The sequence below is a fragment of the Aptenodytes patagonicus genome, chromosome 15 (assembly GCF_965638725.1).
Source record: "Aptenodytes patagonicus chromosome 15, bAptPat1.pri.cur, whole genome shotgun sequence".
Lineage (NCBI taxonomy): Eukaryota > Metazoa > Chordata > Aves > Sphenisciformes > Spheniscidae > Aptenodytes > Aptenodytes patagonicus.
The window spans coordinates 11,874,394-11,901,507 of record NC_134963.1 but is presented as its reverse complement, the minus strand read 5'-3'; the positions used below and the strand labels follow the sequence as shown (position 1 = coordinate 11,901,507).

Below are 27,114 nucleotides of genomic sequence, written 5' to 3'. Positions count from 1 at the left end.
CCCTCTAGCATCAGCAAACTTTCAGGTCATTAAAACTGATGTCTCGCTCTTAAGCAATAAAACAAATGCACTGCTTGCTCTGGGCTTCTGGAATCCAGTGGTTAATGGATTATGTTTTTGGAATTATTGAGCAAGAGACATCGTTTCAGAGTGCTTGTGCAGCTTGTCGGCTGAAAGTTTGAGCTGTGGACATTATAAATGTAGAGAACTCTGTCTCTTAGTATGTAGCTTATTTCATATCCCAGACGTTAAGTTGTTGGTGACTCTGCTGTCTTGCTAGCAGAGACTTGGGGAAGTTCTGAATCTGTGTTTTACAGGGGGTTGAAGAGGCTGTATTTCATAATCTTTTCTTCATAGTTCTGCCTTTTGGGACTGTGTAAGTGACCTAAAAATGTCATTCCCTAATTATTTGGGCAAAAGTTGTCAGCTTAAATATATCAAAACCAAAGAAACTTGTACAAATAGAGAGCGAAAGTGTACTGACTCCATTGCTCTTAGATGTGAATATTTCTATTTTCCTCTGTATTTTGGGTATTTGATGTTTCAAAAATGCTAAGTATCCTCAAATTTGAGGGATCAGTTGCTCCTATTTTTCTGGAACTGTTAAAAGATAATTCTAAGATTTTTTTTTTATCATTTTCTTAATAATTCACAATTTTTTAATAGATAAAACTGCTTAATACCTCTCGATACTTTGTGTTTTCAACCAAAGGCAAAAGGCTAATACCTTCTTTGCTGCTTAACCGTCTCTCACCTTACAGGCCCAGGAAACTATTTTTTGTAATTGAGCCTTAGTTTTGTGACAGCAATATTGCATAAATAGGCATATTAAGTAATGGATGAGATTAAAGTAATCACAGTAAGAAACCATACCCCCTCCTTTCAGTTTTCAGGGTTCTAAAGCATACATAAGTAACCCTGAAAGCATTTCATGTTGGTTGGGTGGATGTATCATATCAGTTTACAGTAAAGAGCAGAGCCATGCTATTGGGCAAAACACTTTTAAATTATCATTTATGGAGTTGTATTTGCAGTTGGTATAAAATGCAGGACTGGTTTCACATGCCTCCACCAGAACAAGGAGAGCACACTCCTGAACAAGATTCCCTTTTGTTTCCTGTACTATGTGTGCTGTGGAAAGAGAGACGTCTGGGAAAGGATACAGGTTAGAGCGAATAGTTACATTTGACTTTAGGAATGCAGTCTTTCTATCTGATATTTTGGGCTTGTTTTGGCTTTTTTCCATCCCGATTAATTTTGTAATTGATACTGTAGTGCTAGCATTAATCAAATGTTTTCCAGTAATGTCTTGTGTCTGTTGACAGATGAGTATTTTGTTTAGTAGTGTGATATGAGGGACCTCCAAAAGTCTCTCTTAACTGTCTCATGGAGTTACAACTCCTAATTCTACTGCAACTTTTACTGTTAAGCTTCTACTTCACTCTTCCCCCCCGCCTCCTTCTTTTTTTGAGGTGGGAGGGATTCTGTGTAAAGGGAAAGGAAGTCTTCAGTAATTCCTTCTTTCTCCCTAGGGCAAAATATAAACTACAGTTTTATATGCAGTATTTGCTTTTTAAAACAATAGTGAAATAATATTTTAGTTCTTATTTGAATTATTAGTGTTGTGTGTTAATATTCAGAAAGCTTCATTTGGTTAGTGAGCATTTTATTTCTTATTTTCAAATTTAGTGTTGGGCAGACACAAATTTATTGTTAGTTCCTAATACTGTGTCTTCCTAAGGAATGTGGTGGTGTTCTTTAGAAGCAGAAAGGTAGTCTTTATCTGTGATATCTTCCTTTTGAGAAACTGGGTGAAGCAGGGCTTTTTCCACTTACAATTCAACAATATTGATGTCTTCTGTTTTCAGTGCTGAAACCCCATCCTTTTTTTCCTTCCTGGAGAAAGCAGGAGGGGAGAAATTGGCACCAAGAGGTCATAAATTCACTTTAGGAGCCTGAATGAGCAGCTGCTTTTAGAACCTGTGATGCTAATTAACGTGTTGTCCTCATTTTAAATTAAGTTGGACTCATTTGTATCTTTTTCTCAGTTTTTAAACTATAATTAAACAATCTTCTTTCAGTAAGAAAGTAACTACTAGAGCTTAGTTTCTCTGGAAGAAAAACAGGAACAGAGGTACCTAACCCTCCCTGTCCTCTAAGTATCTTTGAAGTTTCTACCTTTGAGTTTCAGTAAATCAAAAATAGTGTTTTTCAATGTCAAATTTATGGCTATTTTAAAGTAATGCTGTGATGAAACATGAGGATTATACTTAGTTACTTTGTTTAGTTTCACTTATTTACATCACTTTGCTATGCAGTTGCTGTTCTTGAAGCAAATACTGTTGCATGTTTTCATGAACACTCCTAAAACATGCATTTTTTTTAAAAATCCTTTATGGATGGGAAACACTTGGCTTCACACAGTCTTTTGTCACTGATGACCTCTGTGATATATTCGTAAGTGTATAAATGGTTTGTACTGTAAAAGCTAATGTTAGCCTGTATTTCTTTTTGAGATTATACATCCAGTGGGCTACGTTACTACAGTACTTGCTATAATAAGCAGATCCCAAATGTATTGCTCTTTTACTGTGCATGCAAAGATCATGTGTGCAGTGTGTATCTGGCATGTTGTAAGATGTGGCAGACTTGATGAATGTGCTCTGTAGACTTGATAAATGTGTATTGCAAATGGCCATTGCGGGATGTCTGCAGGCCAGCTGGAGCTACTGCTTTATCTAGATTGCCAGACAAGGTTGTCAAGCTCTGCCCAAATCTATGATAGTCATATCGTTGCCAGTACCCTAACCTTTGTTATAGCACTGGGTTTCTAGCTCTATGAGCTGTCAAAAAGGTATGGTTCTGATTTACTGGATTTGTTGCAAGAATATAGTTTTTTCTTTGAGGTAATTTTTTAAATGCAGTCAGTTTCACAACAAGCTGTGCACTGAAAAATCATTTGATTATTTCTCAAGCATGCTATGGGCAACTTTTTTGTGTAGTAGTAGAACATCAAAATATCATTCAATAGTAATGATGCCAGTTTTACTACACAGCTCTATCCTCTTTGGTCTTTGCAGTTTTGGTTTTGAATTGAATAAGATCAAAAGCACAAGTAAGTGTTCAACTCATAAACATGAAAAAGGCAAGAAATGTAAGTGTGGCAACTTGGTCCTACCTGTAAATATTAGAATCTGCTTCTGGAATCTAGTAGGCAGTTGTACCACTTAAAATCATCTGTGTATAGCAAACATATTACCTTCATGGGGCTTTTCTGGTTTGGGTTTTGGTTTTCTTAGGAGTGTCTCATTTCAAATTATCTCTCAGTTATTTAATCTTCTGTGAAGGCGTTCTGATTACTAGTAGCCGTATGGCAGGACTGGTGCATTTTTGACATTCTGATGATGAAACTGCAACAGCAAACAAAGTTTTCTGTGTCTGTTCATGCCAGCTTTCAGAACTAAAGGGAATCTGGAAGCTATAAACAAATATTTTTCAGTGTCTTAAAATGAAACTTCCTGTTGCTTCTGTTAATGGCATTTAGGGGCCTGAGGATGCAATACTCCTGGAGTTTTACTGACTTTGATAAAGTCAGACTTGAAATATACTTGTGTGCAGCTGAGGTGCTGATGGGGAGGGAAGGAGTATGTGTTAGTGTACAGTGTTAATTTCGTTAGCTGAAATGAATTAGTACTCCTGATCACTGTGTTTTTGTGTAGCACATCTCATACACTCAGTCATCAGTCTGCTTTCTGTGCTTTTGAAATGCTTCACTTTTTAAGAGATGGAAACAACTAGATGTGTTTCATGTTTCTAATCAGCCACAGGATATTGGGCTCAGATAAACCTGATCACTTACTTCCACCCAGAATCTGTAAGACTGAAAGGGGAGTGGAAGTTTCCTCCTCTTAATCTTCCATCCTATGTCTTCTGACTCAGGGGAGACGAAGAAAACAGTTGCCAACTATCCCACTCGTCCACTCGTGCAAGAGGGAAGAAGATCCTGATGTGACTAGTCCTTCTGGTAGTCCATACTTCAGATTACAGCAGTTGGCCTGTCTACCCTTTCTCAGGTTGTCTTCCAGAATTAGCAGTTCTTGTGATAATTGCAGTGTTTGAGTCTGCTGCAGCTGCTCCTGGTTTGAGTAAAGTCAGCTTTGTTTTCCGGGGTTTCGTTTATTTGCTCATGGTTGGAATGACAGTATTGACAGTTGTCTGCTGTTTGAGAAAACTTGAAGGCAAGGTAAAGATGCTGAAGTGTCCTGACTGTGGACTGTAGAACGCGGTGGGTTACTTCTGGTTTCTTCTCGGAGATAATACTCATAATCATATGACTAGTATTAAATTTTGTAAAATCCCATGTGTTTATTAACATGATTTTTAATAATAAATGGTTTCAGGGAATCTGAATTTTTCAACTTCTTTTAATTTTTATAAAATACTTTTTTCTCTCTGCAGCTGCTGTTACTCTATCTGTACTTTAGTTACCAAGCTGTTGGTAATCTTTTCTCAGATCGCTGCTGTTACTCTCTCTGTACTTTAGTTAGCAAGCTGGTGGTAATCTTTTCTCAGATCCAGTGTTGTTGGTAGTCAGGCTGTTGCCTGAATACTCCCACGGTATTTTCCTTCCCACAGTCAGAAATAAAGAACATTGCTGCCCTAATAAGCCTTTCTTTTGCTAGCTAACGAATGAACTTGGCAACGTGGGTCACTTATATCCTCAGTTCAGTGCCATTTGTGGAAAGAGAACTGAAAAAAAAATACTATAATTTGGAGTGGAGCTGTAGGAAGCACTTAGTTCTTTGTAAAAATTCTTTTTTTAAAAAAGCAAAAACCATTGGTCAGTCACATGCATTCTCTTTGGCTCTAATTTGTAGTCTTTACTGCTATTCTGGACTTCCGGTCTTAAACAGAGCATTATAAAAAAAGACACCGCTTTTCATTTGTATTTTGTATTTAAAATTTCTTTCTTTCTGCTTGTAGATTTGTTTGTAAATGCATCATAAACAGACAGCCCAGAATGAAGAAAGCAAGCAGGAGTGTTGGCTCAGTGCCCAAAGTGCCTGGAGTAAATAAAACTCAAACAACTGAAAAAGCCAAACCAGAAAACGGCTCCTCAGTGTCTGCAGTAACAAAACTCTCCAAAACGGGGACATCAGCATCTCTTTTGAAGGTAATAACCAATAGAACGTTCTGATTATTTATATTTTTTTACAATAAAGCTTTAAAAAGAGTAGAATTTTAAGGCATGTCTAATGCAGCCTAGACTAGAGGTTTGTTATATGGGTAACTGAAGGGAATTTGGGTAATTACACAGCATTGGCCAGGGTAATAGGACCTTGTGTGGCATTCATGTTGTATTTTTCATGTTGCAACGTGTGATGTGATGGAAAGCATTGTACTTTGCAGAACTTGGCTATTCTGCAAAAGGAGCAGAGTGGAAGTTGCATTCTGATGAACATTATTAGTAGTGTCATGTGTTATGCTTGAATGGTGTGTCAGTGACTAATGGGATTTGATAAGAGCTATTTATGAATTCTGAAAAAAGAACTAATGAGATATCTAACATGAGAAACTTTTTGATATCAGTGATCCGTGTCAGGTCAGTGCAGCTGCATTCTTCTAGCTGTTTTGGGCTTTGCTTTGCGTGAAGTACTGCTTGAGCTGAATTTTCACAAGTTGATTCTTGCTCCTAGAACAAGTTCAAAGGTAGAGGTTTTCTCTTATATTAGCAAAACAGGGCAGTAGATTTAGGAGCATATGGTTTTCAACAACCAAGAAAAATAAGACATACTGAGGTGTGCTGGTGTGGAGTTTTCACCTGGGAGAAAACACATCTGGGTTGGACAGATGACATGAGCCTGCCTGGTCTGCCTCCCTCTCCCGGCATGGAAACATGGCTGGACCCACCTCCTCTGGCCTTTCTGCAGCCCAGTATTCAGAGCTGTGGCGCTGCTGCTGCCCTGGGGCAAATGAACAGAACAAAGGAAAGGGCTGGTGTCTGCAACTGGGTCCTGAACCACTGTCACCTACAGGAAGCCAGATAGGCCATTTAAATAACTGGCAATTAAGACCTAAAATTAAAGAAGTGGTAAGGATTGAGATCTCTCTGTAGTAGCTATGCAGGATTACTGAAGTCAAAAGGTGTGTTCCCTTTCTCTCTTTTCTTCTTGCTTTTCTTTTATGGAAGGATGGTTAATACTTTTGCTGATGAACTTGTGGGCCGGGTTTCAGCTAGATTTTCTCCCAGTGCTCCCCCTTTCCTCTGCCACCCAACGTATCTTGCAGTTTTCTTAACTTTAATCTTTTGATGCTTGTTGACACTACTTATTCTGTATTTCTAGAAACCTCTCAAAGAATACGGAAACAAAAGTCCTTTGTAGTTTACTTATCAAGTTTCTTATGTTATACCTCTGTGAGATAAAGGAGGAGGATGATCTAACACTGAAGAAATTTGACCCAGTATGCTTTCACAATTTTACTTATATTAGTAACACTTCTGGCTATGTTTGGGTGTGGGATTAGAATTTATGACAATTGTATGTTTGAGGCACAATGAAAATTACTAAGACTTATCTCAGCTTTATGTTAGAGCCAGGCTTACTCATACAGTTGGATGTCTTTTACTTGTTAAGCTGCTGTTGTGCCAACTATGTGACTTAATAATAATGACGACTCTTATCTTCTTTGATTGTTCCATACTTATACAACAAAGTTAGTTGTTTGTATTTTTTTGACTTACAGATACTGGCATATCACATTTATAGTTACTGGCTTGAAAGAAGTATCAATAACAAGTTGTATTATTTTTAAAATAATTTTTTGTATAGTTTTATATTTGATCTTGTTGATGAAGCATTTGATACATTGTTTTCCTCATAGTGTTTGTAGGATCTGTATTATGTATTATGAATTTCATTTAATATTGCTTGACAAAAAGACCCCAACCATAGCTAGCATTAAATAATTCTAATTGCAACAGCTTACTAATTTATTCGGTCCTCAGAGTAAGTGTGCATATAGATAAAGAAAACTTTGAGTAGGATATTGAATGAAAAGCCACTATTAAGGACTAGAAATACACATTTACAGTACTATACCAATCTTAATTCAGTCAGTAATAATGCTGAGAAATTGAAAATTACTTTCTAATTATAGTATGGTTTTTTTCTTATCCCGTTCATGATACAACCATAGACTGGTGTTCAGCTTTGCGTGGGCTTCTTTCACTACGCATTGTTCCATAGATTTGTCCTTTTTTGTTGAGTTTTCAAAGTGTGTGGACAATGAGCACAGGAAGAAACTGTGAGACCCACCCTTCTGTACAGCTGAACACTGTTCCAGAGGTCGGTCGGTCTGTCTGTCTGCTTCAGAATGCCTTTTTGTAAGTTACTTCTTCATAGGTTTTTGGCTCCCACTTTGCCCAGGACTTTTGTAAACGTTCAGCAACCCCCACCACCCCACACACGTTATTACAGCAGAAGGTTAACTGACAGCCACTTCTAGTTTTTAATCTGTCAAAAAATACTCTGCAAATAACAGCATGTTCTTATTTTTAAGATCATTATTTTTTTGCTTCTTTAGCTAATGAGCTTGTGATCATGCTAACACCTACAACCGTAATTAGACGGCAGCTGTACTTCACACAAATGAATTGCAAAATCCAGTGTCCCTGAAAAGCCAGGACTTGGACACCAACATTTGAATATTAAAAATTAGAATGTGTTTTCAGTATTAATGTGTCTAGACTTCAGTATTCTGTTTGCAAAATGCAATAACTTAATTACAGATTGTTGTGAAGTTTGATGTTTCAAGCACTCAAATGCAGCAACAGCAAGCATCAAAGAAAATCCCAGGTAGGAATAATTATATATATATAAAAAAAGGATTTGAATGAGGTGCAGTAAATAGCATATACATGTTGAGAAACTAAGATTAAATTAATTGTAGAGGTGATCATTCAAGTTTCATTGCACTGAAAGAAAGGTGGGGGGAAAATAGAATATGAATTGTGTAGTTACAGAGTGGGGTTTTTTATATATAAAATCAAAATAGGTCTGGATGAGCATTTCTAATTATGATCTTTTCTAATTTTTCATATTTTAATGTAGGTGTTTTAATGCTAAGCAGGATTGCAGTGTTTTCAGTAAATGGGAGAAACTGTTCTTCCTTGAGGAAAAAGCTCTTTAATAAACATATGCCATTTATTTTGCTTCCATTAAAAATATACACTATGAAAATACTTTGATTTTTAAAGTCAAGAATGGTTGCCATTACAGAGTATTAAGAAAAGAGAGCTGCTGGTTTGTAATTTTTCCAAAGCTTTGCTAAATAGTTTTCTTTGCCAAGAGTATAGTGTTACAGTTTTGAGAAACTGTTTACTAATTGGCTGCAGAGGAGCCAGTGCCTTCCAACCTAGGCTAGAAATAGTTTAAGGGTAAGTCGGAAGAAGAATGGCTGTCTTAAATTCCTTTGTTCAGCAAGGACTGGAGATGACTAATGTCAGAAAGTGTGTATTTTACTTAGCTGTGTTATATTTTTTCTTCAAGCTGAGTCACATCTTGACCTATTTGGCTTGATAACATGTACTTGTACTATAAGAGTCTAAAAGCTTAATCTAATTTCCCCACTCTTTCAACAGGATAAAAATGCTGACAGCTAATAGTCCGTTTGAACTATCACGTTTGGCGACTGATTGGCAGATTCAGTAGCAAAATAGAAAATCACTGTTCTATGCCTTTTTGTAATACCTTGTTTTAGGTGATAGTTGCATCACAAGGTTGTTTCCCTCCCTCTCTACCCCCATGCCCACAAGATTAGTTTAGATTATATAAGAAATCTGATTAGATTACAGGTTAACGGAGGATTGTCATACAGTAGTAGTTTGTGCTCAGCTCCCCCCCTGCACAAGCAGTGTGGGCTTTGTCGATTTTGTAGCCCTCCAATATTTTTATTTTCCCGTTGGTACTTACATTGTGTCTGCTGTTTTGCATGGCTGTGTGACATAGCAGATCAAGGAACTGATCTGGCTCCCAGGAGGAAGGAGCTCTTTGAAAAGGCTTCAGTTTACACAGCACAGTGTGTAAGCGCATGGAGAAGAGCGGGATAGAACAACAGTGGCTTTTTCATAGCAGAAAAGCCAGCGTAGATGCACATTAAACTAGAGCCTCAGAGTAATGTGTTTTCTTCCAGTCTTTTATAAACCTTTTTAGAAGGCTGTACCATTTTCTACATGATTCAATAAAAACATTCTTGTCCTAGAGGATTTTACCCTTACAAATATCTGTTTCTATCTGTAAATTATCTGTATTTCTAACAACTGCATGCAGAACAAATTCGTTCTCTTCCCAAGCTCCCTTTTGTTTTGCAGCTGCTGTTCTTTGTAAATGGCACAAATCCCATACATGCCCTTTCCACAATACCGTGATCAGTGTTCCTAACTGTTCTGAAATTTGCACTTGCAAAAAGAAACTGTATAGAATGGAGTGAGATGCAACTTTTTTTTTTTAAATTAAGCAAGTGTACCTTCGTTCTTAATGTATAGAATCGTAATGCCTGGCATATAGTTTTTAACATGAATATGTATGGGAGCAAGAAGTTAGAAACCTGCAGAATTTGAAAGTCGTGATGTAAAGCAACTGGTTAAGTCCTGAGCACTACCTTTTAGCTGGGAATGCTGGTTGAGACTTCAAATGTGTTATCCAGCTGAATAATAGTTACTCAAGGAATGCTGCTAACACAGCTGTTTTCTTTTAATTTTTCTTGCCCTTATAATGTGAAGAATGTTTAGCATATTTTGATTGTTTCTCCTTTTGAAAAATTGCATTTTAAAGAGTTGTAAAGTCTGCCAATTAATGCTTAAGAACTTAGTATTTTTAGAGCTTGCTTTATTCTGAAAAATATATTCTCTATTTGGGAATCCAGTTCTTCAGACTCCTGTGCTTACTGCCTTGTCACATTCCAGGCAGCTTTTGTGGCTAACAGTAGTTTCAGGAATGATCGTATGAGGTCAGACAAAAAGTCCATCAAACAAGTATCCTGTCTCTGAGAGTGCTTAGTAAAGAGCATGAAAACAAGGCAAGGATATATGGTGGGGGTGGCTTTTTCCTCCCCTCTGAGTACTGTCCTAGTCTCTAGTGATTTGTAGCTTAGTATTTTGAGCTAGAAAAGGTATTTTATTAATGTTGGATTGATTTTTATTGTTGTTTGGTTTGATCTTTTTGTCCACCAGAAAACACTTGATCATATTCTACTGAAGGACTTTATACTAACTTCCTAGTATTTGCTGGTTCAATTATCTAAGAATTGCCTTCATTTTTATGCTTAAGCGAACCTTCAGTCAAAATTGAGAAGTGTTACACTGTGTTGTGTTACTGTGCTTTACTTAATTTTTTTTTTTTTCTCCTTGGTATTGAAACATTAATCATCGTGTCTGGGAGAGAGAAGACTCAGTTTCTATGGTCAATCATACGTAAGGAATTGCAGTTCAGTTTCAACTTATCAACTCTGTACAGTGCAGTGCATTTATACTTTTCAACATTCTTGCATAGACACATGACTAGTCAAATATGTACTTTTAAAACTGATGGAATCTTTAACAGAAGAAATGTTGGCTATGCAGACTTCTCAGCCAGCTGTCTTAAAGCTGCTTCTTCCCTTTCTTTCAGACTAAGAGTAATGATGACCTCTTAGCGGGGATGGCTGGTGGTGGTGGAGTGACAATGACCAATGGTGTCAAGGCAAAGAAGAGCACTTGTGTATCAACAGCATCTTCAGCTTCAGGGATGACCATGAACAGCCTGGAAAATAAACCCAAAACTATTGCAGGTAAATGGATATATTGATCCTTAAAGATGGTAGTTGGGTGGCTTTTTATTTTCCTATTATGTATTGAGGATTCAGGCTGCCTAATGAAGTGCTCAGTAAAGCCACGGTCAAATCAAACAACTCCCATGCTCTTTTCCTGTTTTTTAATACTATAATTGCCTTTTTGCAGGGTGTTCCTTTTAATTTTTTCAGTACTGATTATGCAACTACTATATAAAACTAGATAATATAATTAATCTAGAGAATCACAGATTTGTCTAAAATCATTTAATTTGTCTAAAAAAAATCCATGCCTGTCACGGATGGAGTGAGACTGCACTTCACTCGTAAGAGAGAAGCAAGCACTAAATCTTGAAGATGTGATCACTTGTTGCAGTCAACATTTTAGACATTCTGTATTGCTTTATAGAAATAAAGTAAGAGAGCTTTCAGAAACTGTTCACAAAAGTGAAATTATTTAGTATGTTATCAGTATGGATGGAAATACGTCTTGCCTTCCATTGCTATGTTTTGGGTTCAGTAATGCTTGCAAAGCTGTAAAGAATCTGGAAACAGAGTAGTAATAATCTATCCTTGTCTTTATGAAATGAGATGAAAATACAAAAAACCTTAACTTTCATTTTGGGGAATCATAATACGCAATTCATCACTTAAAAGCTTGCATTCAAATTTATTGAAAAGAGATAAATTTGAACTTGTAGGAATAGCACTGCTGCAGTTTTTCTACAATTTATCAGAAGCTGTTGAAGACAGAAAAAAAGAAACTTGCAAATGTTAAACTTTAAGGTCTAACTCATTTTCCAAATACTGGTAAAGCATAGCAATTGATAAAGCATGTATCAATTAAAATATAACTGCACTGATTCATGATTAAGGTTGTATAAATGTTTACTCTAGATGTATTTTATGAAATGTGTTTACCAGTGTGATTCAGAAAATCAACCACTGTATTGCTGATACAAAATACACAGTCTTCTATTACAGATACTGTATTTTAAATGAATGTTCCTAACTTTCAAAAAACATATAGGTACAAGTTCCACAACTAAGCGTAGCACTTCATCTGGAAATAAAGAGTCAAGCTCTTCTAGAGAAAGAATACGCGATCGCTCTCGTTTAAGCCAGAGCAAAAAGCTACCTTTGACTGGACAGGGGACCAATGATACGGTACTGGCAAAACGCTCCCGTAGTCGCACCAATCCAGAATCAGATATTCGAATGAGCAAGTCCAAATCAGACAATCAAATCAGTGACAAAGCTGCATTGGAAGCAAAGGTGAACGATCTTTTGACATTAGCAAAAACTAAAGATGTGGAAATCTTGCATCTGAGGAATGAACTAAGGGATATGCGTGCTCAGCTGGGACTTAACGAAGATCAACTTGAAGGTGATGAAAAATCTGAAGAAAAAGAGGCCATTGTTGTCCATCAGCCAACTGATGTAGAGTCTACGTTGCTACAGTTACAGGAACAAAACACTGCCATCAGAGAAGAGCTCAACCAGCTGAAGAATGAGAATCGAATGTTAAAAGACAGACTAAATGCATTAGGCTTTTCTTTGGAACAAAGGCTGGACAACTCTGAAAAACTCTTTGGCTATCAGTCTTTGAGTCCAGAGATTACAACTGGCAACCACAGTGATGGTGGTGGTACTCTGACATCTTCAGTGGAAGGTTCTGCTCCTGGATCAATGGAAGACTTGTTAAGTCAGGATGAAAACACTTTGATGGACAATCAACATAGTAATTCCATGGATAATTTAGACAGTGAGTGCAGTGAAGTTTATCAGCCACTGACATCAAGCGATGATGCCTTAGATGCTCCATCATCTTCGGAGTCTGAAGGTGTACCAAGTATAGAAAGATCAAGAAAGGGAAGCAGTGGCAATGCAAGTGAAGTGTCCGTAGCTTGTCTAACAGAACGGATACATCAGATGGAAGAGAATCAGCACAGTACAGCTGAAGAGCTCCAAGCCACACTTCAAGAGCTTGCAGATTTGCAACAAATAACACAAGAGCTAAACAGTGAGAATGAAAGACTTGGAGAGGAAAAAGTAATCCTTATGGAATCTTTGTGCCAGCAAAGTGACAAATTAGAACACTTCAGCCGTCAGATCGAGTATTTTCGATCCCTTTTAGATGAACATCATATTTCATATGTAATCGATGAAGATATGAAAAGCGGTCGCTACATGGAGTTAGAACAACGTTATATGGACCTTGCAGAGAACGCTCGGTTTGAGCGAGAGCAGCTGTTAGGTGTTCAGCAGCACTTGAGCAACACTTTGAAGATGGCGGAACAAGACAACAAGGAGGCCCAAGAAATGATAGGGGCATTAAAAGAACGAAATCACCACATGGAACGGATTATTGAGTCAGAGCAGAAAAGCAAAACAGCAATAGCATCTACCTTAGAGGAGTACAAAGCCACAGTAGCCAGTGACCAGATTGAGATGAACAGGCTGAAAGCTCAGTTAGAGCATGAAAAGCAGAAAGTGGCTGAGTTGTACTCTATACACAACTCTGGAGATAAATCAGATATACAAGATTTGCTGGAGAGTGTCAGGCTGGATAAAGAAAAAGCAGAGACATTGGCCAGTAGTCTGCAAGAAGAGCTGGCACACACTCGCAATGATGCCAATCGATTGCAAGATGCCATTGCTAAGGTAGTGTTTAAAACAAACTGTTGTATTTTAACATCCCGTATACACCATGACTTACTGTTGGTCACTGTAGTTCTTTTAGAAGTAAAGGATTAATTATGAGGGTAATCGGATTGCAGTAGTGTTAGGATTGATTACTTTCTCTTAACCCTTGTTATGAAAATGACGGAGGCCTTTTTAAAAATTATACGGATACATTCAGCCACAGGGTAACTGTTGTGTTACTTTTTTCAAATACTGGTATTTAAACTCCGCAACTTATTTCAAGGGCCAAACTTAAACAGTAATTAAGATACTGTATGAATCTTGTGCTTAAATTGCATGCCTTCTGCAAGAGTTTCAAGGAGTTAGTGCCAAACTGGTGAAGAGGGATGTCACTGAGAAAGTACTGGGAGTCAAAGTTTGAAGTGATAACCCAGCTGTTGATGAGTTGTAGGGCCTTTCACAGGAGTTGAGAGAATATTTTGAAGTTTCAGCTTGTTCAAGTTGGTTCAGTTAACTTAGAATAAACTAATGATAAAGAAAGCAGAAAAGCGTCTTCTTTCTCCAATCAAGAAATGACTAATTTTGAGGTAGACAGAGATTTTACCAAATTTAGTTTAATTTACTGAATACATGTTTTAGTTTTGAATGAAAAAAACACATTTTTATAAGCTTTTAAACAATTATTATTAAATATGGCAAATACACATAGGTTTTTTGCTAATGATCCATCCAGGAGCAGCTTGTGTGTTGACTAGGTTTTGGATCAAAATGTGTATTTCTAGTTCTAGAACAGCTATTTTGACTCAAATATAACTAATTTATCTAGTAAATATGCCTAGTAAAAGTGTTTACCATAATTTGATATAAAAATAAGAATCATAAAATTCATTTAATAACTTTAAGTATACATTTAAAGGTGTGTCTTCCTGATGAGAAAATTTATGCCCAATTTAATGTCTGAACTACATATTAGTTGCAAATCAACATGTTAGTCATGATCACCAGCCAGTTAGAATCAACCTTAATTTGGGAAGGAAAAAAAATTTTTAATAATTAAAGTTGAGCAGTGCTATTAAAATAAAAAAAATACTGAAACAGATGATTTAAAGCAGGGTATTTTGTCTGTTAAAATTGGTGCCTGACTATATTGTCCCACCCTAAGCCATGACCTAATTTCTTTTGTTTTTCTGACACCCTGTTTTTGCTGTTGGGTTAATGTTACTGTGCCTCTGATCCCAGCTTGTTACTTAGGTTGCAGTTTCATGAGGCAGGATAAAATAGCCTCGCTGCTCCTGAAAGGGAGAAGTCTACTACCTCTTCCTCTCCCTGTTTTTTTATAATTCAGTCCAATAGCTTGTAAGACTCCTCTGGCAACTACTTGAACTCACTAACACATCTCACACACGAATATGAATCCTGCTACTTGGTTAAGGAAATGAATCATCTCACAGGTCCAGTAAGTGCTAAAACTGATGCACAGAAGAGTGCAGGCTTTTTTTTGGCAAGAGAAAGAAAGGGTAAAGAGCTCTTCCACCACCTCCTCCCTTTTCGATGCCAGCTAGATGTTAAACTGGATCAGCTGCTCATGAAATCACAGCCTTGGTACTATGGTATTGTTGCTTCATTTGAATGCAGGATACTGCTGTTAGAGTAGCTGGGGAATGCTCGTATGTTTAGCTTGGGAATAAGAGTTTAACTGTGGCTCAGGAAAATAGTTGCACTAGAACAATACATTTTTAAAGGCTTACACTTAACTTCCTGTCCCATACTTTTTTTTATGGTTGCAGAAATATATTGTAAGTATGGTAGTTATGGAACTAAAAGTGTGTTTTAAAATGCAACCAATTTAGTTATGATAAGATACGTTCTTTTTCAGGTTGAAGATGAATACAGAGTGTTCCAAGAAGAAGCCAAGAAACAAATTGAGGATCTCAATGTGACTCTAGAAAAACTTCGGACAGAACTAGATGAAAAAGAGACTGAGAGAAGTGACATGAAAGAAACTATCTTTGAGTTGGAGGATGAAGTAGAGCAGCATCGTGCTGTGAAGCTTCATGACAATCTCATCATATCTGATTTGGAGAGTAAGTGTTATGAGTTTCTCTTGTGAGAGAAATGATAATTTAAGAACAGCTGAAGTGGAACGCTGAAATGGTGAAAGTATTTTCACTTGTCTTTCGTATGTCTGAATTCAAGTCAGACTGGGCTTTGCAGAACCCTGATATGCTAGGGGAAAAAAATCAAGTTGGCTTTGCTTTTCCAGTCCCAGTAGTAGTTGGTGTGGGAATGAAAACCTGTAAATTGAGAATAAATACGAAATCTGATAATGCTGTTTTCAAGTTGTTTTTCAAAGTAGAAGAACAGGTAATTACAGACTTAATAATGCATTTTGGAGACCGGATGATTGATTTAGTGTTTTGGTGTTGGGGTTTTTTTTTTAAGAATGCTCTCTTTTGAGTGCCCAAATATTAGGACTTATCAGGTAGCTTGAGAATGTGTATAATTAATGATTTCTCCCACCTGAAGAAAGGTGGTTTTAGTGGAGAAGTGGGTGAATGGAGGCTCTGAAAGTTACACGTCAGAGCTGACTTGGCAATATGGATATATTATGTATCTCTTTCTGTGTGGATTTGCTCAAGTCATGAAACTGATCTGTGAACCTAAAAATGAATCTGACAAACTTCAAGCAAGTTAGTAAAACCTTAGCTGTTGACTCTTGCCACTGTACAAGAAATGGTTGGGGCTTATAATGAAATTCATGTTTACTGTATACTTGTCTAGCTCTCTGTGCCTTAGTTTCCTCTCTGATCTCCAAGACCTGCTCAGACATTCTTACCACGGGCTGGAATTCTGCAATTAGTCTCTGTCTAAATAAGAACTTGGGCAACTGCACCCTGGCAAGCTGTGTTTGCACAGTGCTACTTACAGAATTCAAATATCTGCTATTCTTCCATGGTATACAAAGACTAAACAAGATAGCAAAAAACCAAAAGCATAATCCCTTTTAACAGCAAGGGAAATATTCATAGAAAGGATTTTAAATTGGTCTGCTATCAAGAAAAGGTAGTGTCTTAAGCAAGCTAAATTATTTATTCAACTGAAGCTCGGTGTCTTCAGACATGTGGCTGTCAGCTTGCTTTCCCTAAGCAGCCCTTCTTTATCTTGAGAGGCAATCACTGTTTCTCTTTACAAAATTGCTTTAGGTTTTTATTCTGCAATTTTTTTTTTGCTCTTTCTGTTCCAAAGCCAAAGACAGACATTTACTTGGGAGCAGGAGCTCAGGCACGTGGTTAGTGGCTCTGACTTTGTTCCTTGAAGTAGTTTTGTAGCAAAGTCTTAAAAAGGTTGAACCCTTTTCTACTTGCATTGTTTTGTCCATTAACTGAAATACATTAATACAGAAAACAGCACCATAGTAAACATTAGGTATCTGCTTAGTAATGCCTGATTACAAGGCACCTCTAATTTTTAGATGCTTCTGCTTTGGGGGTACAAGATAGCTGACATATTTCACTTAAACTGGTAAAAATTTAGGCAGACAAACCTCTGCCTAAGCAGGAATTTGCAACAAAGATTGTGACAGTCTTTGTTACTCATCACTGTTGGAATAGTTTGGAAAATTCAACTGTACTAGCTGATGGCCTGGTGTGATCCTTTAGGGAAGAAAGCAGTATTTTAGTTCTAGACAGGAAGGAGAGTGGCATCTAGTGGCGGTAAGAAAGGTTGGCACCCGAAGACTAGTACAAACTTAAAAATATTTTTCTCTGACCACTTTAAAACGCTGTTCATTATGGGTTCATAATTAAACCTCGTACAGGAGTTTCTTGGTGGTAGCCTCTAAGTAGTGACAGCAAAGAACAGCATCTCAGAAAATCTGGGACTTGGAGGTAGTACATACAACATATAAAAGACAGAATTTTAATAATTTGTATTAAAGTGACAGAAAAGCACATCTTAGCAGTAGTAAGTTATCTTATGCTGATCAGACTTTTGGTCAGTTCTGGTATTCTGTCAGCCAAACGTGTAATGCCTGTGCTTTTAAATGTGGACAATTTAGTGTAGGTTTAGGTATTATAAAGCACTAGTTAAAAGAACGGTGTTTTTCAGCCTAAATAACCAAATGTAATAAAGAACCATAAGTTTTTCTTTAGTGAACTTTTATTTTAGATTTTAAAATATGAGGAAATCTAACCCACCCCTGAAGGAGAGAATTTGCCTAACGGCAAAGTTACTGAGTGAATGAAAGTGATGGCAAGACAACTGATAAATGACTAGTGATAAGTGATGGAAAATTATCACTTAAAGAATTCACAAAAGACAGACTTTACAGTTAGGAGAAAGATGCTTCATAGATGAGGTGGTGAGTGTTCATTCGATTTAATGGTTAATCAACACTAAATAGTAATGTAGGAGTGTGAAATGCTCTAGCACTGGTACTTAGGGCATGCTTCATTGTGGGCTTTCCAAACACCAAAAGAAGCACAACAAACATATAATGAAACATTTTTCACAGTAATCTGAATATTGAACTGTCACATTTTAGCTGTTAATTTGTCTGCCTGCAAAAACTGGGATCTCTTTGATGTGGACAGTAAGATGTAAATTGCATTGATTAAAAACATACAGTATGTTCCTGATGTCCATCCAGATGTGGCAGGAACTGTAGTCAGCGGCGGTAGCTGAACTCATCACTGGTGGGACAAGGAGTTTTAAGCATCGTGCTTCTGTATTGTATCTAAAAAGAAATATTAAAATAACTGTATGTTTTATATCCTCACTAGTGCGCTAAGATGAAACAAGCTGTAGTCGAGATGAGTCTATAGGTACTGGAGTGGAGGTGAGGGACTGGGAGAGGGCAGGGCAGGCTGGAAGTCGGCAGGGGAGGCAGGCGTTGCGCTAGATGGCGTGTTTCCTCTGGTTTTCATTTCTGACTTCGGAAAAACTTTCAGAAGTCAGGTAGCCAAGCTGTCACATCAGTCGTCTTCAATGACTACGGGGGAAAAAGAAACCTATTATTCTTCCAAGCAGTTAATAAGAGTTTGTGGGGAATTTTTTTCAGAGAACTTTGTCTCCTGATTTGCAGAAAATTGACATTTGTAGGTTAGCTTATCAGTTGTCAGATGTTTCTTCTGAAGCCTGAAAATACTCGTTCCATGTTCACTTAGTACAAGGTACATGTGCTAAACATATCAGTTCTCTTAGTCTGTAACTATTTAAGTCAGTAAATTTTTTGGACAAGGGTAGGTGAGCAAGAAGGTTGATATATCTAGTGTTCAGTGAATAAATAGTTCTTTTATGGAGCTGCCAGCATTAGTGGTTTTTTTTCCACAGCAGTTGTGAAACAAAATTTTAACATTACCATATTTGGGCCTTTTCTACCATAATGTTGGAAAAGTCGATTGGATGTTAGTTTTCTAATTGTTAGTAAATTTTTTTTTTTTTTGCTAATGTTGGACCCTTAAAAAAATCAGCTTTCTTGCTGTATAGACCTACTGTCTGACAGCGATGAGCTCAAAAGCAAGACTGATACGCAAATTGCCTGAGCTTTGGTATATTTGTAACCAGTGTCTCTTCCTCATATAAGGAAGCTATAATTCTTAAATTAACTGTAATGCTGGCACTACTCTGTGTAGATGTGATTATGCTGGGATAGCCGTTTCTATGCTAAAAAATTGAAATACTATCCTAGTATAAGGCAAATGAATGTAACTGGTACAAAACCTGCGAGAATGCCCGTTGTGGATTTGCCTGTGTCAGGATTACTTGATTTAGCGTTGCTTATCAGGAATTGTAATGTCATGTTTTGAAACTACTATGCAGATCTGAATATTGTAAGTAATTTTTTTCTTTTTTCTTTCTTTTTTTTTTTTCTCCCCAGAGACAAATTAAACAATTGAATGTTGATACTCATTTTTATTTCATCATGATAAATTCTAACTGCTAATTATAATCAGTAAGAGTTACAGATGCAGAATACAGTGATACTTTTTCTCTGGCAGCCTTATAAAATTCAGATGATGTCTTAGTTTCTTTCTCCCACCAGCTGTAGTTGTAATGTTTTTCTTTACCATTTGTAGTCTGCATTTCTCATAATTTATCTACCTTTTAAAAAGCAAGGACTTGTCAAACTGTGATTTAAATCAATATTGTTTTGTAAAATGTAGACATAATTGAATCCTGCAGTAAAACACAAGCAGCTTGCTGATTTGCCATCTTTGATTATCCTGTTCATTCATCAGAATGGTCTCCTTGTTCTTCACTTACCCTAAACAATAGTTACTTTTCCTTTTATTTCAATCCTCTTTCTTGTCTATGCTCCTTAAAAGGAGGAGACTGGATAATGGTAGAAATGCCTGTCCTAGCATGCTGAAAATTGCAGCACATACAAGTGGAAAGGGTTTGTGTGTGTTAGAGAAGAATCGTGGAGGTTGTGAGGATGCAGAAAGGAAGGATATCACAAGGCAGGTGTACAGAGAATTGCTGCCTGTGTGCCTATTTTGACTGCTTGAATTTTCAGGCTGTAATTGGTGGCACAATGCAAAGAACGGAGTTCAGGCTGTAAGAGGTAAATCACTTACCTTAGTCTTAATTTCTCACTACATTTCAAATTCAGTTGCAATTTGGTAGTTCTTTTCAGTTCTTTTTTTTTTTTAATCTCTTCCATTGATTGCGGGAGAAGACTGTTTCCAACAAGTGCTGTAAAATGCTCTGTATTGTTTATAGTAACTGCAAAATATTCAGGCCATTGTGTTTTACTTCAAAGCATAAATATACTAAAACTTAATGGTGCGTTTCATATCTCACAAAAGCTCAAAACAATGGCATTACACAAGCTTTAACTCTGGATGCATTTATAGTTTCTGGTTTGTGGTTATTTTTAGATGAACTATAGCTTGCTTTTAGTAGTAGAACAAATTTTATTTTTAAAAACACTTTTTCTTTGAACTGTCTTTAAAAGATAAAATGGTCATCCACTCGATTTTGTTTCAAAAGGCTCCTGGAGGCTCTTTAGGGCATGTTGACTTGCTGTCACTGTTGAAAGTTATCTAATTTGCAGTGGGGTTTTTTAGCATGTGTTTAAAGGAAAAAAGGGTGGGGAGGGGGAGCGACTTTTATAACTTTGACCTAAAGCTGGCATCTCAGTGCTGACTTTAGCTCAAACAAGTTATGTATAGAGAAACAGCTAAAAATTGGAGGGCTTTACTTAAATATCATGGTAGCATGAGATTTGAGTGGCACACTCTGTTAGGCTTATCTTCAAAACTTAAAGATCGGTTGGACGCATCTTAAAATGTGCAGTCTTGTAAGGAGGAGAAAAATACAGAAATATCCATCTCATTTTAGTGTTTCAACTTCTCCAAGCCTGAAAGTTCATCATGTTTTCAGGCCAACTGAGGTTTATATCATTCTTGTAAAGAAATTAGGTGTGGCATTAAAAGCCTCTGTACTTGGGACCGTTGAGGCAAAACTCAAGAATTTCTTCTGATGAAGAAACCAAAAGGAATTCCATGGCTGAAAAACTGAAATGTTTTTATGAGCATAGTTGAAGCTCCTGAATGTACATATCAGTTTAAATCTGTTCTTAGTCTTTGTTGCATCTGATTTAAACGTTTTGAAATGCTTACTATTTTCCATTTAGTCTGCCATAGCCTCATTTTTATTGTTAAGAAAAGCCCTTTGACAAAAGACCAGGAGTACTGAAGGTACAGGCTTACTTGGGAAGACGCTGGTAGGTATTGGCAGAACAAGTAACTTTGAATAAACCCTGGTTTACTGGTTTTCCTGAGACCTGATACTGAAACAAAAGCACTGGAAAGTTTTTCATGTTAGAAAATGAGAGTCACAAAACTTTACTGTATCCATCTGTTTGTATGAATGTATATACCTATCTTCTGACTATTCAAACGTTTATTATGCAGTTCCATAGATTTTTGCCAAGGTTTTGTATTTTGAACAGCCTAAGTTTATTAGGCACCTTCAACCTTTTTGTGGAAAGAGCATTGCTAATATACAGGAAAAATATTTGTTTCCAGCAGGTCTTGGAATAATGAACCTGAACAAAAAAATGCATTCAGTCAGTTGGCCCATCATTTTTACAGTTTGGAAATAGCTACACGATGCTACAGAAATAAAATCATCCTAGAATCCAAAGATCAGTGAAGTGACACACTAATTAGAAATTTATGCTGTGTTCTTCTTCATTAGTTGCTTAGTTATAAGAATGGAGTAATCAATCACATTGTCCTTGTGTATTGAATGAAGTAACAAATGAATAATAATTGCAGTAGCCAGTCTGTCAGACGCCGCATGAGGAGTTGGTGGTGATCAAGCTGCATACCCTTTTGTATAGCTGCTGACAGATTTAAGGGACCACCTCTTTCATAACATGATCTCATAGACTGTTTATCCCTTTGCTGTAAATATAGCTTGTTTCAACTTCAAATAGTAGCTTGATAGACAAGAATGTAAGATTCTTGAGGACGTGAGTAGAATTTTATCCCTGTTGAAGGCATGGCTGTGAGTGTTATGCCAGCTGCTTTGTGGCAGGGAGTAAATTGTGAATCAAAAGGCTTTGTGTAGCTGCAGCTTACGTTTGAAAAGCGAAAACCCCCAGACATCCATGTTTTTAGGATCCTTCCATGTTAAATTACCTACCTTGTTTATTTGCTCTTTGTTATTGCTTTGTCATTTTAATATTGTGAAGGGTGGAGAAGAGACTGGGATTTATATAAGAATTGAGTTTGCTTATGCTGTTCCCCTCACCAGTCATAGAGAAGTATGTACCTATTGACACTTTCTGTCAAATTGTTTCTGCTCATACTATTTTTCTCCAGATGTCTTTGGTTATAAAAATGTATTCTCTGAGTAAGTTTTTAAAAAGATTTGCAGGTTGTTTCAGTTACTCTTTTTTAAGTAAATAGATCCCTGACTAAGATCTTACAGATAATTTGACTTTCTTTCCAGATACAGTTAAAAAGCTTCAGGACCAAAAGCATGACATGGAAAGAGAGATAAAGAATCTTCACAGGAGACTCCGGGTACGTTAAAACCTAAAAACTCAATAAATTATTAACTTGGAATATCATAAGACCTGAATGTGAAATTGTGAAAAGGTAGTATGATGTGATGTAATACCATTAAAATAATTATTTCTGAGACACAGGCATCATATGGGAATATATTTACTAACCTACAGAGACTAAAGAATTAACTTCTGAAAAATTCTCAGTGTCACAAAGATATGGCGTTGGGCTTGGGAGAAAATGTTCCTGTGTCTTCTGATGCGTAGTTTAATATTATTTTTTTTCCCCTCTCCACTTTGAACATTTTCTTTGTTTCTAGAAAAGGAATTCATGACTTTGGAAGTCTAGTTATTTCCAGCAAAATTTCTTCAATTTAACTTGTAAGTTAGGTTGTGCCTAATGCCAGAGATGAGGGCCTTTATCGTTCCTGTAAATTGTTTCCTGTAACAGCATAGGGAAACTATGACTAATAAGGATAACTTTTATTTTTAACTTCAAAATTCTTGCTGCTGCTTTAAATTTAAAGTTTTATTTACTTACAGGAGGAGTCAGCAGAATGGCGTCAGTTCCAAGCTGATCTACAGACTGCAGTGGTTATAGCAAATGATATAAAGTCTGAGGCCCAGGAAGAGATAGGAGACCTGAAGCGTAGATTACATGAAGCTCAGGAGAAAAATGAGAAGCTCACTAAAGAGTTGGAGGAAATAAAGTCACGCAAGTATGCAAAAGACAACAGGGGTATTGTCTCTTTTGTAGGGGGGGTACAATTTTGGAAATCCAGTATCTTGACTATTATTGAGACTCTGGAAGTTCATAAATGCTCTTACTGTGAGGATCTGTATTTCAACAAGCTGCTTTACGAAGGCTTTCAGGGGTCAAAATAGGTAAACTTACAAGAACAATATTTGTTTCTTTATACTGTATACTTAATCCAACCAAGAATATTCAGTTTGGCGCTTTTGCAAAACCAGGTTGAAGTGGAGGATTTTTCCTGTTTAACAGCTGGACATGATTTAACTTCCCTCAGTGCAAAAAACAAGCAGTGCTGGCTTTTCTGTACCATCATTAATACTTCTTATTAGCAGCCAAGGCTTTTGGTATGGTGAAAAATACAGCTGGATTTTTACCCAAGAAGAAACCCTTGTCTAACTCTGCATATATCTTGTATTGTTTTCTTTCCACTGATAATTGTTTCTGGAAATAATTAGAGATGCTTTGTGTACATTTTAAATAAAAACAATTCAAACTGTGGTGTATTGTGGCTTGAATTAGGTGGTACAGTTATTTAGAAACTGAGTTATATGTCTTTCAGAAGTATTAATGTCCTCAAATCCATAGAATAGGAACATCTTGGACAGCACCATTTGAATCCTGACTACATTGTCTCTAGGGATTGAATACATGTATAGCTTACAATTACAGTAATGGTTGTTTGTGATGTGTAAATATTAAACAATTTTTTTCCACGTGGATGGGCATTTTGTAGGATACATGACACTTAACCCAGCTGGATATGAGGTAATGCAGGCTATGGAACTTGGGGAAAAGCTGATGGTAGGAAGAGCAGACTGGTTACACTGGAAATGGAAAATTATCTGGATGAATGAGTGGGTGGGTGTAAGGCATCTTATCTGAAGTAAGATCACCAAATTAAGTAATATGAACGATTCTTACTAATACATTTCAGCCAGAATTGTAATTGTTCAATTACTGCTTGCAAGTAAACCTTTGAGGTTACAGTTGCACTTTTGAAGGTAGAATTGGCTTGCTGATTCTGGTCAGTATATTCATTATTATCTATACACAAGCATCTTCTGACATTTGGTACACTGCAGACAAAGAACAAAGAGGCAACCGAATCAGATTCAGTGGAAGTGGTATAGCTACTGTATTGGAGGGAAGGTGGTAGGAAAGTCTATTACAGTGTGTGAAGCAAAAATCAGTCAATGTTTAATTATTGCCGACTGTAGAAAATAGGTTGCTTTAAACAATTCTTGTCTTGTGAGTGACACTGAATACACTAACCACCATAAATATTCTGTACTAAAAATCTAAATTTTTTTTTCGAAACTGATTCATATGCTGCGTAAAGGCGTATGCCAGAAATGTATTCTTGCCGTCCTGGTACTCATTTAAATTGTTTTCTGTTTATGCAGGTGGAAAAAAAATTCTCCCCTGTGAGCTGATTATTTTCATGTGAAATGGTGAAATGCTTAAGGCTTAATTTTTTCCATCCATGTGTACATGTGTGTGTTTGAGAGATAGGAGCAGAAATTAAGCCTTAAATCAAGTATTGATTTGATAGAATTTTCACCTGGTGCTTAAGCTCTCTTGCTGACAAATAGTAAGAACTTAGTGATAATTTAGGTTGATAATCTATTTCTAAATTACAGTGGAAAGAAAACTAGGTTACTGTAATGACCGATTTGGACCATCGATTTTAATTTGGCTTCAAATTTGTGTTGATTTTTTTAAGACTTTGCATGTTAAAATGTTTTTTAAATGCCTTAAATGGGTTGTATATTGATTTCAGGCAGGAAGAGGAACGTGGTCGAGTGTACAATTACATGAATGCTGTAGAGAGAGATTTGGCAGCTCTGAGACAAGGAATGGGCCTGAGTCGCAGATCATCCACCTCCTCAGAGCCAACTCCTACTGTAAAAACGCTCATCAAGTCATTTGACAGTGCCTCCCAAGGTAATAATTTTCAACCAGTGTAGTAGCTGTACCAAGTTTTGATTTTGCGTATGTTGACATGGACACTTCCAATGACTTAGCTAATTCAAAGGTAAGTCGTTTTATTGTACTGTCATGACCTATAAGTGATGGCTGAAACAAACCAACCTAAATTAGATTGCACAACAGATAATTCACTGTGGTTAAGTGCAAGCATCCTTTTTTTGTCTTGTCTTTCTTTTTTCTTCACTGTTGCATTGCCAATGACTCATATGTTGGACGCTTTGATTCAATGCTCCCGTATATTATAAATACATAAACACATATTACACACATAATTGTAGCTGGAAGCACAGCTGATTTCAGCCTGACTATTAAAACATAAACTTAATGTGCCAAATTAAGCATTCTAAAAACCATGTAATAACTGGAGCTGAGTTTGTTTCTTTTAATAACTTAGATTCTTATAGTCAAAGTGCTGATGAAAGTTAAAAATAAAGTCCAGCCAGTATCACCTGTTAAAAAATATAGGGAATATTTTCTAAAATGAAAAGGATCTCACTGTTGAGACAATGGATTTTACTATAATTCTCTGATAGTGGAACAGGTGCTGTTGTCCTTCTCTATAGATGAGCAGAATAAGAAATCCAAGTAATTATCCTGAAATGAGAAACACTCGAGTTCTAACTTTGACTGCATATGAGACTTTGTATGGATCAAAATACTTCCCTCGCCAGGCCTTTTGGCTTTGAACTTCGTTTACAATAATGTCACTGTAAGTCTTCGATGTAAAAAGGCTTAGCTAGAAGTAGACTATATTACCAGAGAGACTTAAAGTACTGTACTGTGCATGGCAAATTATTTTTCATTGCTTATAACCTGAAAATTTGTTAAGGTATAGAAGCATCTCTGTATTACATGGCGATGCTGTAAATGGCTCCATTTCCACACTTGTTCTCTTTGTTCATAGGTATTTACAAATTTTTAATTTCCTAGTGTTAATTTTGAAGGTTTTTTTAATCTGTTATTGGATAAAGGTGCTTTCTTGCCAGAGTTAGTTTGGTAAAATGATAAATCACCTCTCCCTTCTTTTTAATCTTTTATTTCAAGCTTCTATCTTCCTTCTTCCTCAGCATTCATGTCTAATCATGCTGTTAAATAATCAGATGACTGATTCACCAACTCAGTATTTCTCTGTTTTCATACATTTCTAAACATGTTATTTGTTTAATCCCAAAATTTCAGGGACTGTCATATAATATGTAGTACCTGTGGACTTTGATTAGAAATGAGAAAGGAGAAGGAGGTAATATATGTTATCTATCTTGTCTTACTGGCAGACCCAGGAGCCTGCTACCATCTCTTTAATTATCTGGAGATCAGAGAACTAGTAATGCCATCATTTACATCTGCCAGGGTAATAGTATCCTGCACCTTAGCCTTGTCCACCCCCAGTAAACTTATGTTTTTACCATGGATGATATATTCAAGACAGAAAATGAATGTAATTACAGAGGAGTAAATGTGTAGGCATACTTTTAAATGATTTTGCAGTCAGTTACTAATTGAAATTCTGAAAGATGTGATCTGGTAAAACTAGTAATGTAAAGTATAAGGCAAGAGTTCGCTATAACAGCCAGTCTTCTGTTTCACTGCAAAACAGTGCAATGCTCACGGTGGCTTCCTTTCTGTTTCTGCTAGTTCCAAGCCCTGCTGCTGCCACAATTCCTCGCACTCCCCTGAGCCCAAGTCCCATGAAAACTCCCCCGGCTGCTGCTGTATCCCCTATGCAGGTAGGCGTTTTATGACTGCACTTAATCCTTCTTTGTAAAGAAGAGCATGTGGAACTACAGGTGGTAATACACAAAAATTGGCTGACTTTGTGGGGACATAATGATAAAATGTTGCCTCAAGTAAGTAATTACTAAAATGTTCAGTCTAA

At 36.7% G+C, this 27,114-nt stretch overlaps 1 protein-coding gene across 3 annotated transcripts in view; it reads left to right on the top strand.

Annotated features, from left to right (window-relative positions):
- The window catches only part of SPECC1L (sperm antigen with calponin homology and coiled-coil domains 1 like), a 73,961-nt gene that overhangs the window by 10,508 nt on the left and 36,339 nt on the right, over nucleotides 1-27,114 (top strand). For 2 of the 3 annotated variants that reach the window (XM_076353312.1, XM_076353311.1), the window contains exons 2-9: nucleotides 4,984-5,173; nucleotides 10,668-10,827; nucleotides 11,858-13,491; nucleotides 15,350-15,557; nucleotides 22,438-22,511; nucleotides 23,039-23,214; nucleotides 25,030-25,193; nucleotides 26,874-26,965. In XM_076353312.1, the coding sequence (XP_076209427.1) occupies nucleotides 5,021-5,173; nucleotides 10,668-10,827; nucleotides 11,858-13,491; nucleotides 15,350-15,557; nucleotides 22,438-22,511; nucleotides 23,039-23,214; nucleotides 25,030-25,193; nucleotides 26,874-26,965 (2,661 nt within the window). In that variant the 5' untranslated portion in view covers nucleotides 4,984-5,020. Of the gene's footprint in view, nucleotides 1-4,983; nucleotides 5,174-10,667; nucleotides 10,828-11,857; nucleotides 13,492-15,349; nucleotides 15,558-19,251; nucleotides 19,305-22,437; nucleotides 22,512-23,038; nucleotides 23,215-25,029; nucleotides 25,194-26,873; nucleotides 26,966-27,114 lie in introns of those variants that run through there. The other variant, XM_076353313.1, reaches the window with a different exon arrangement.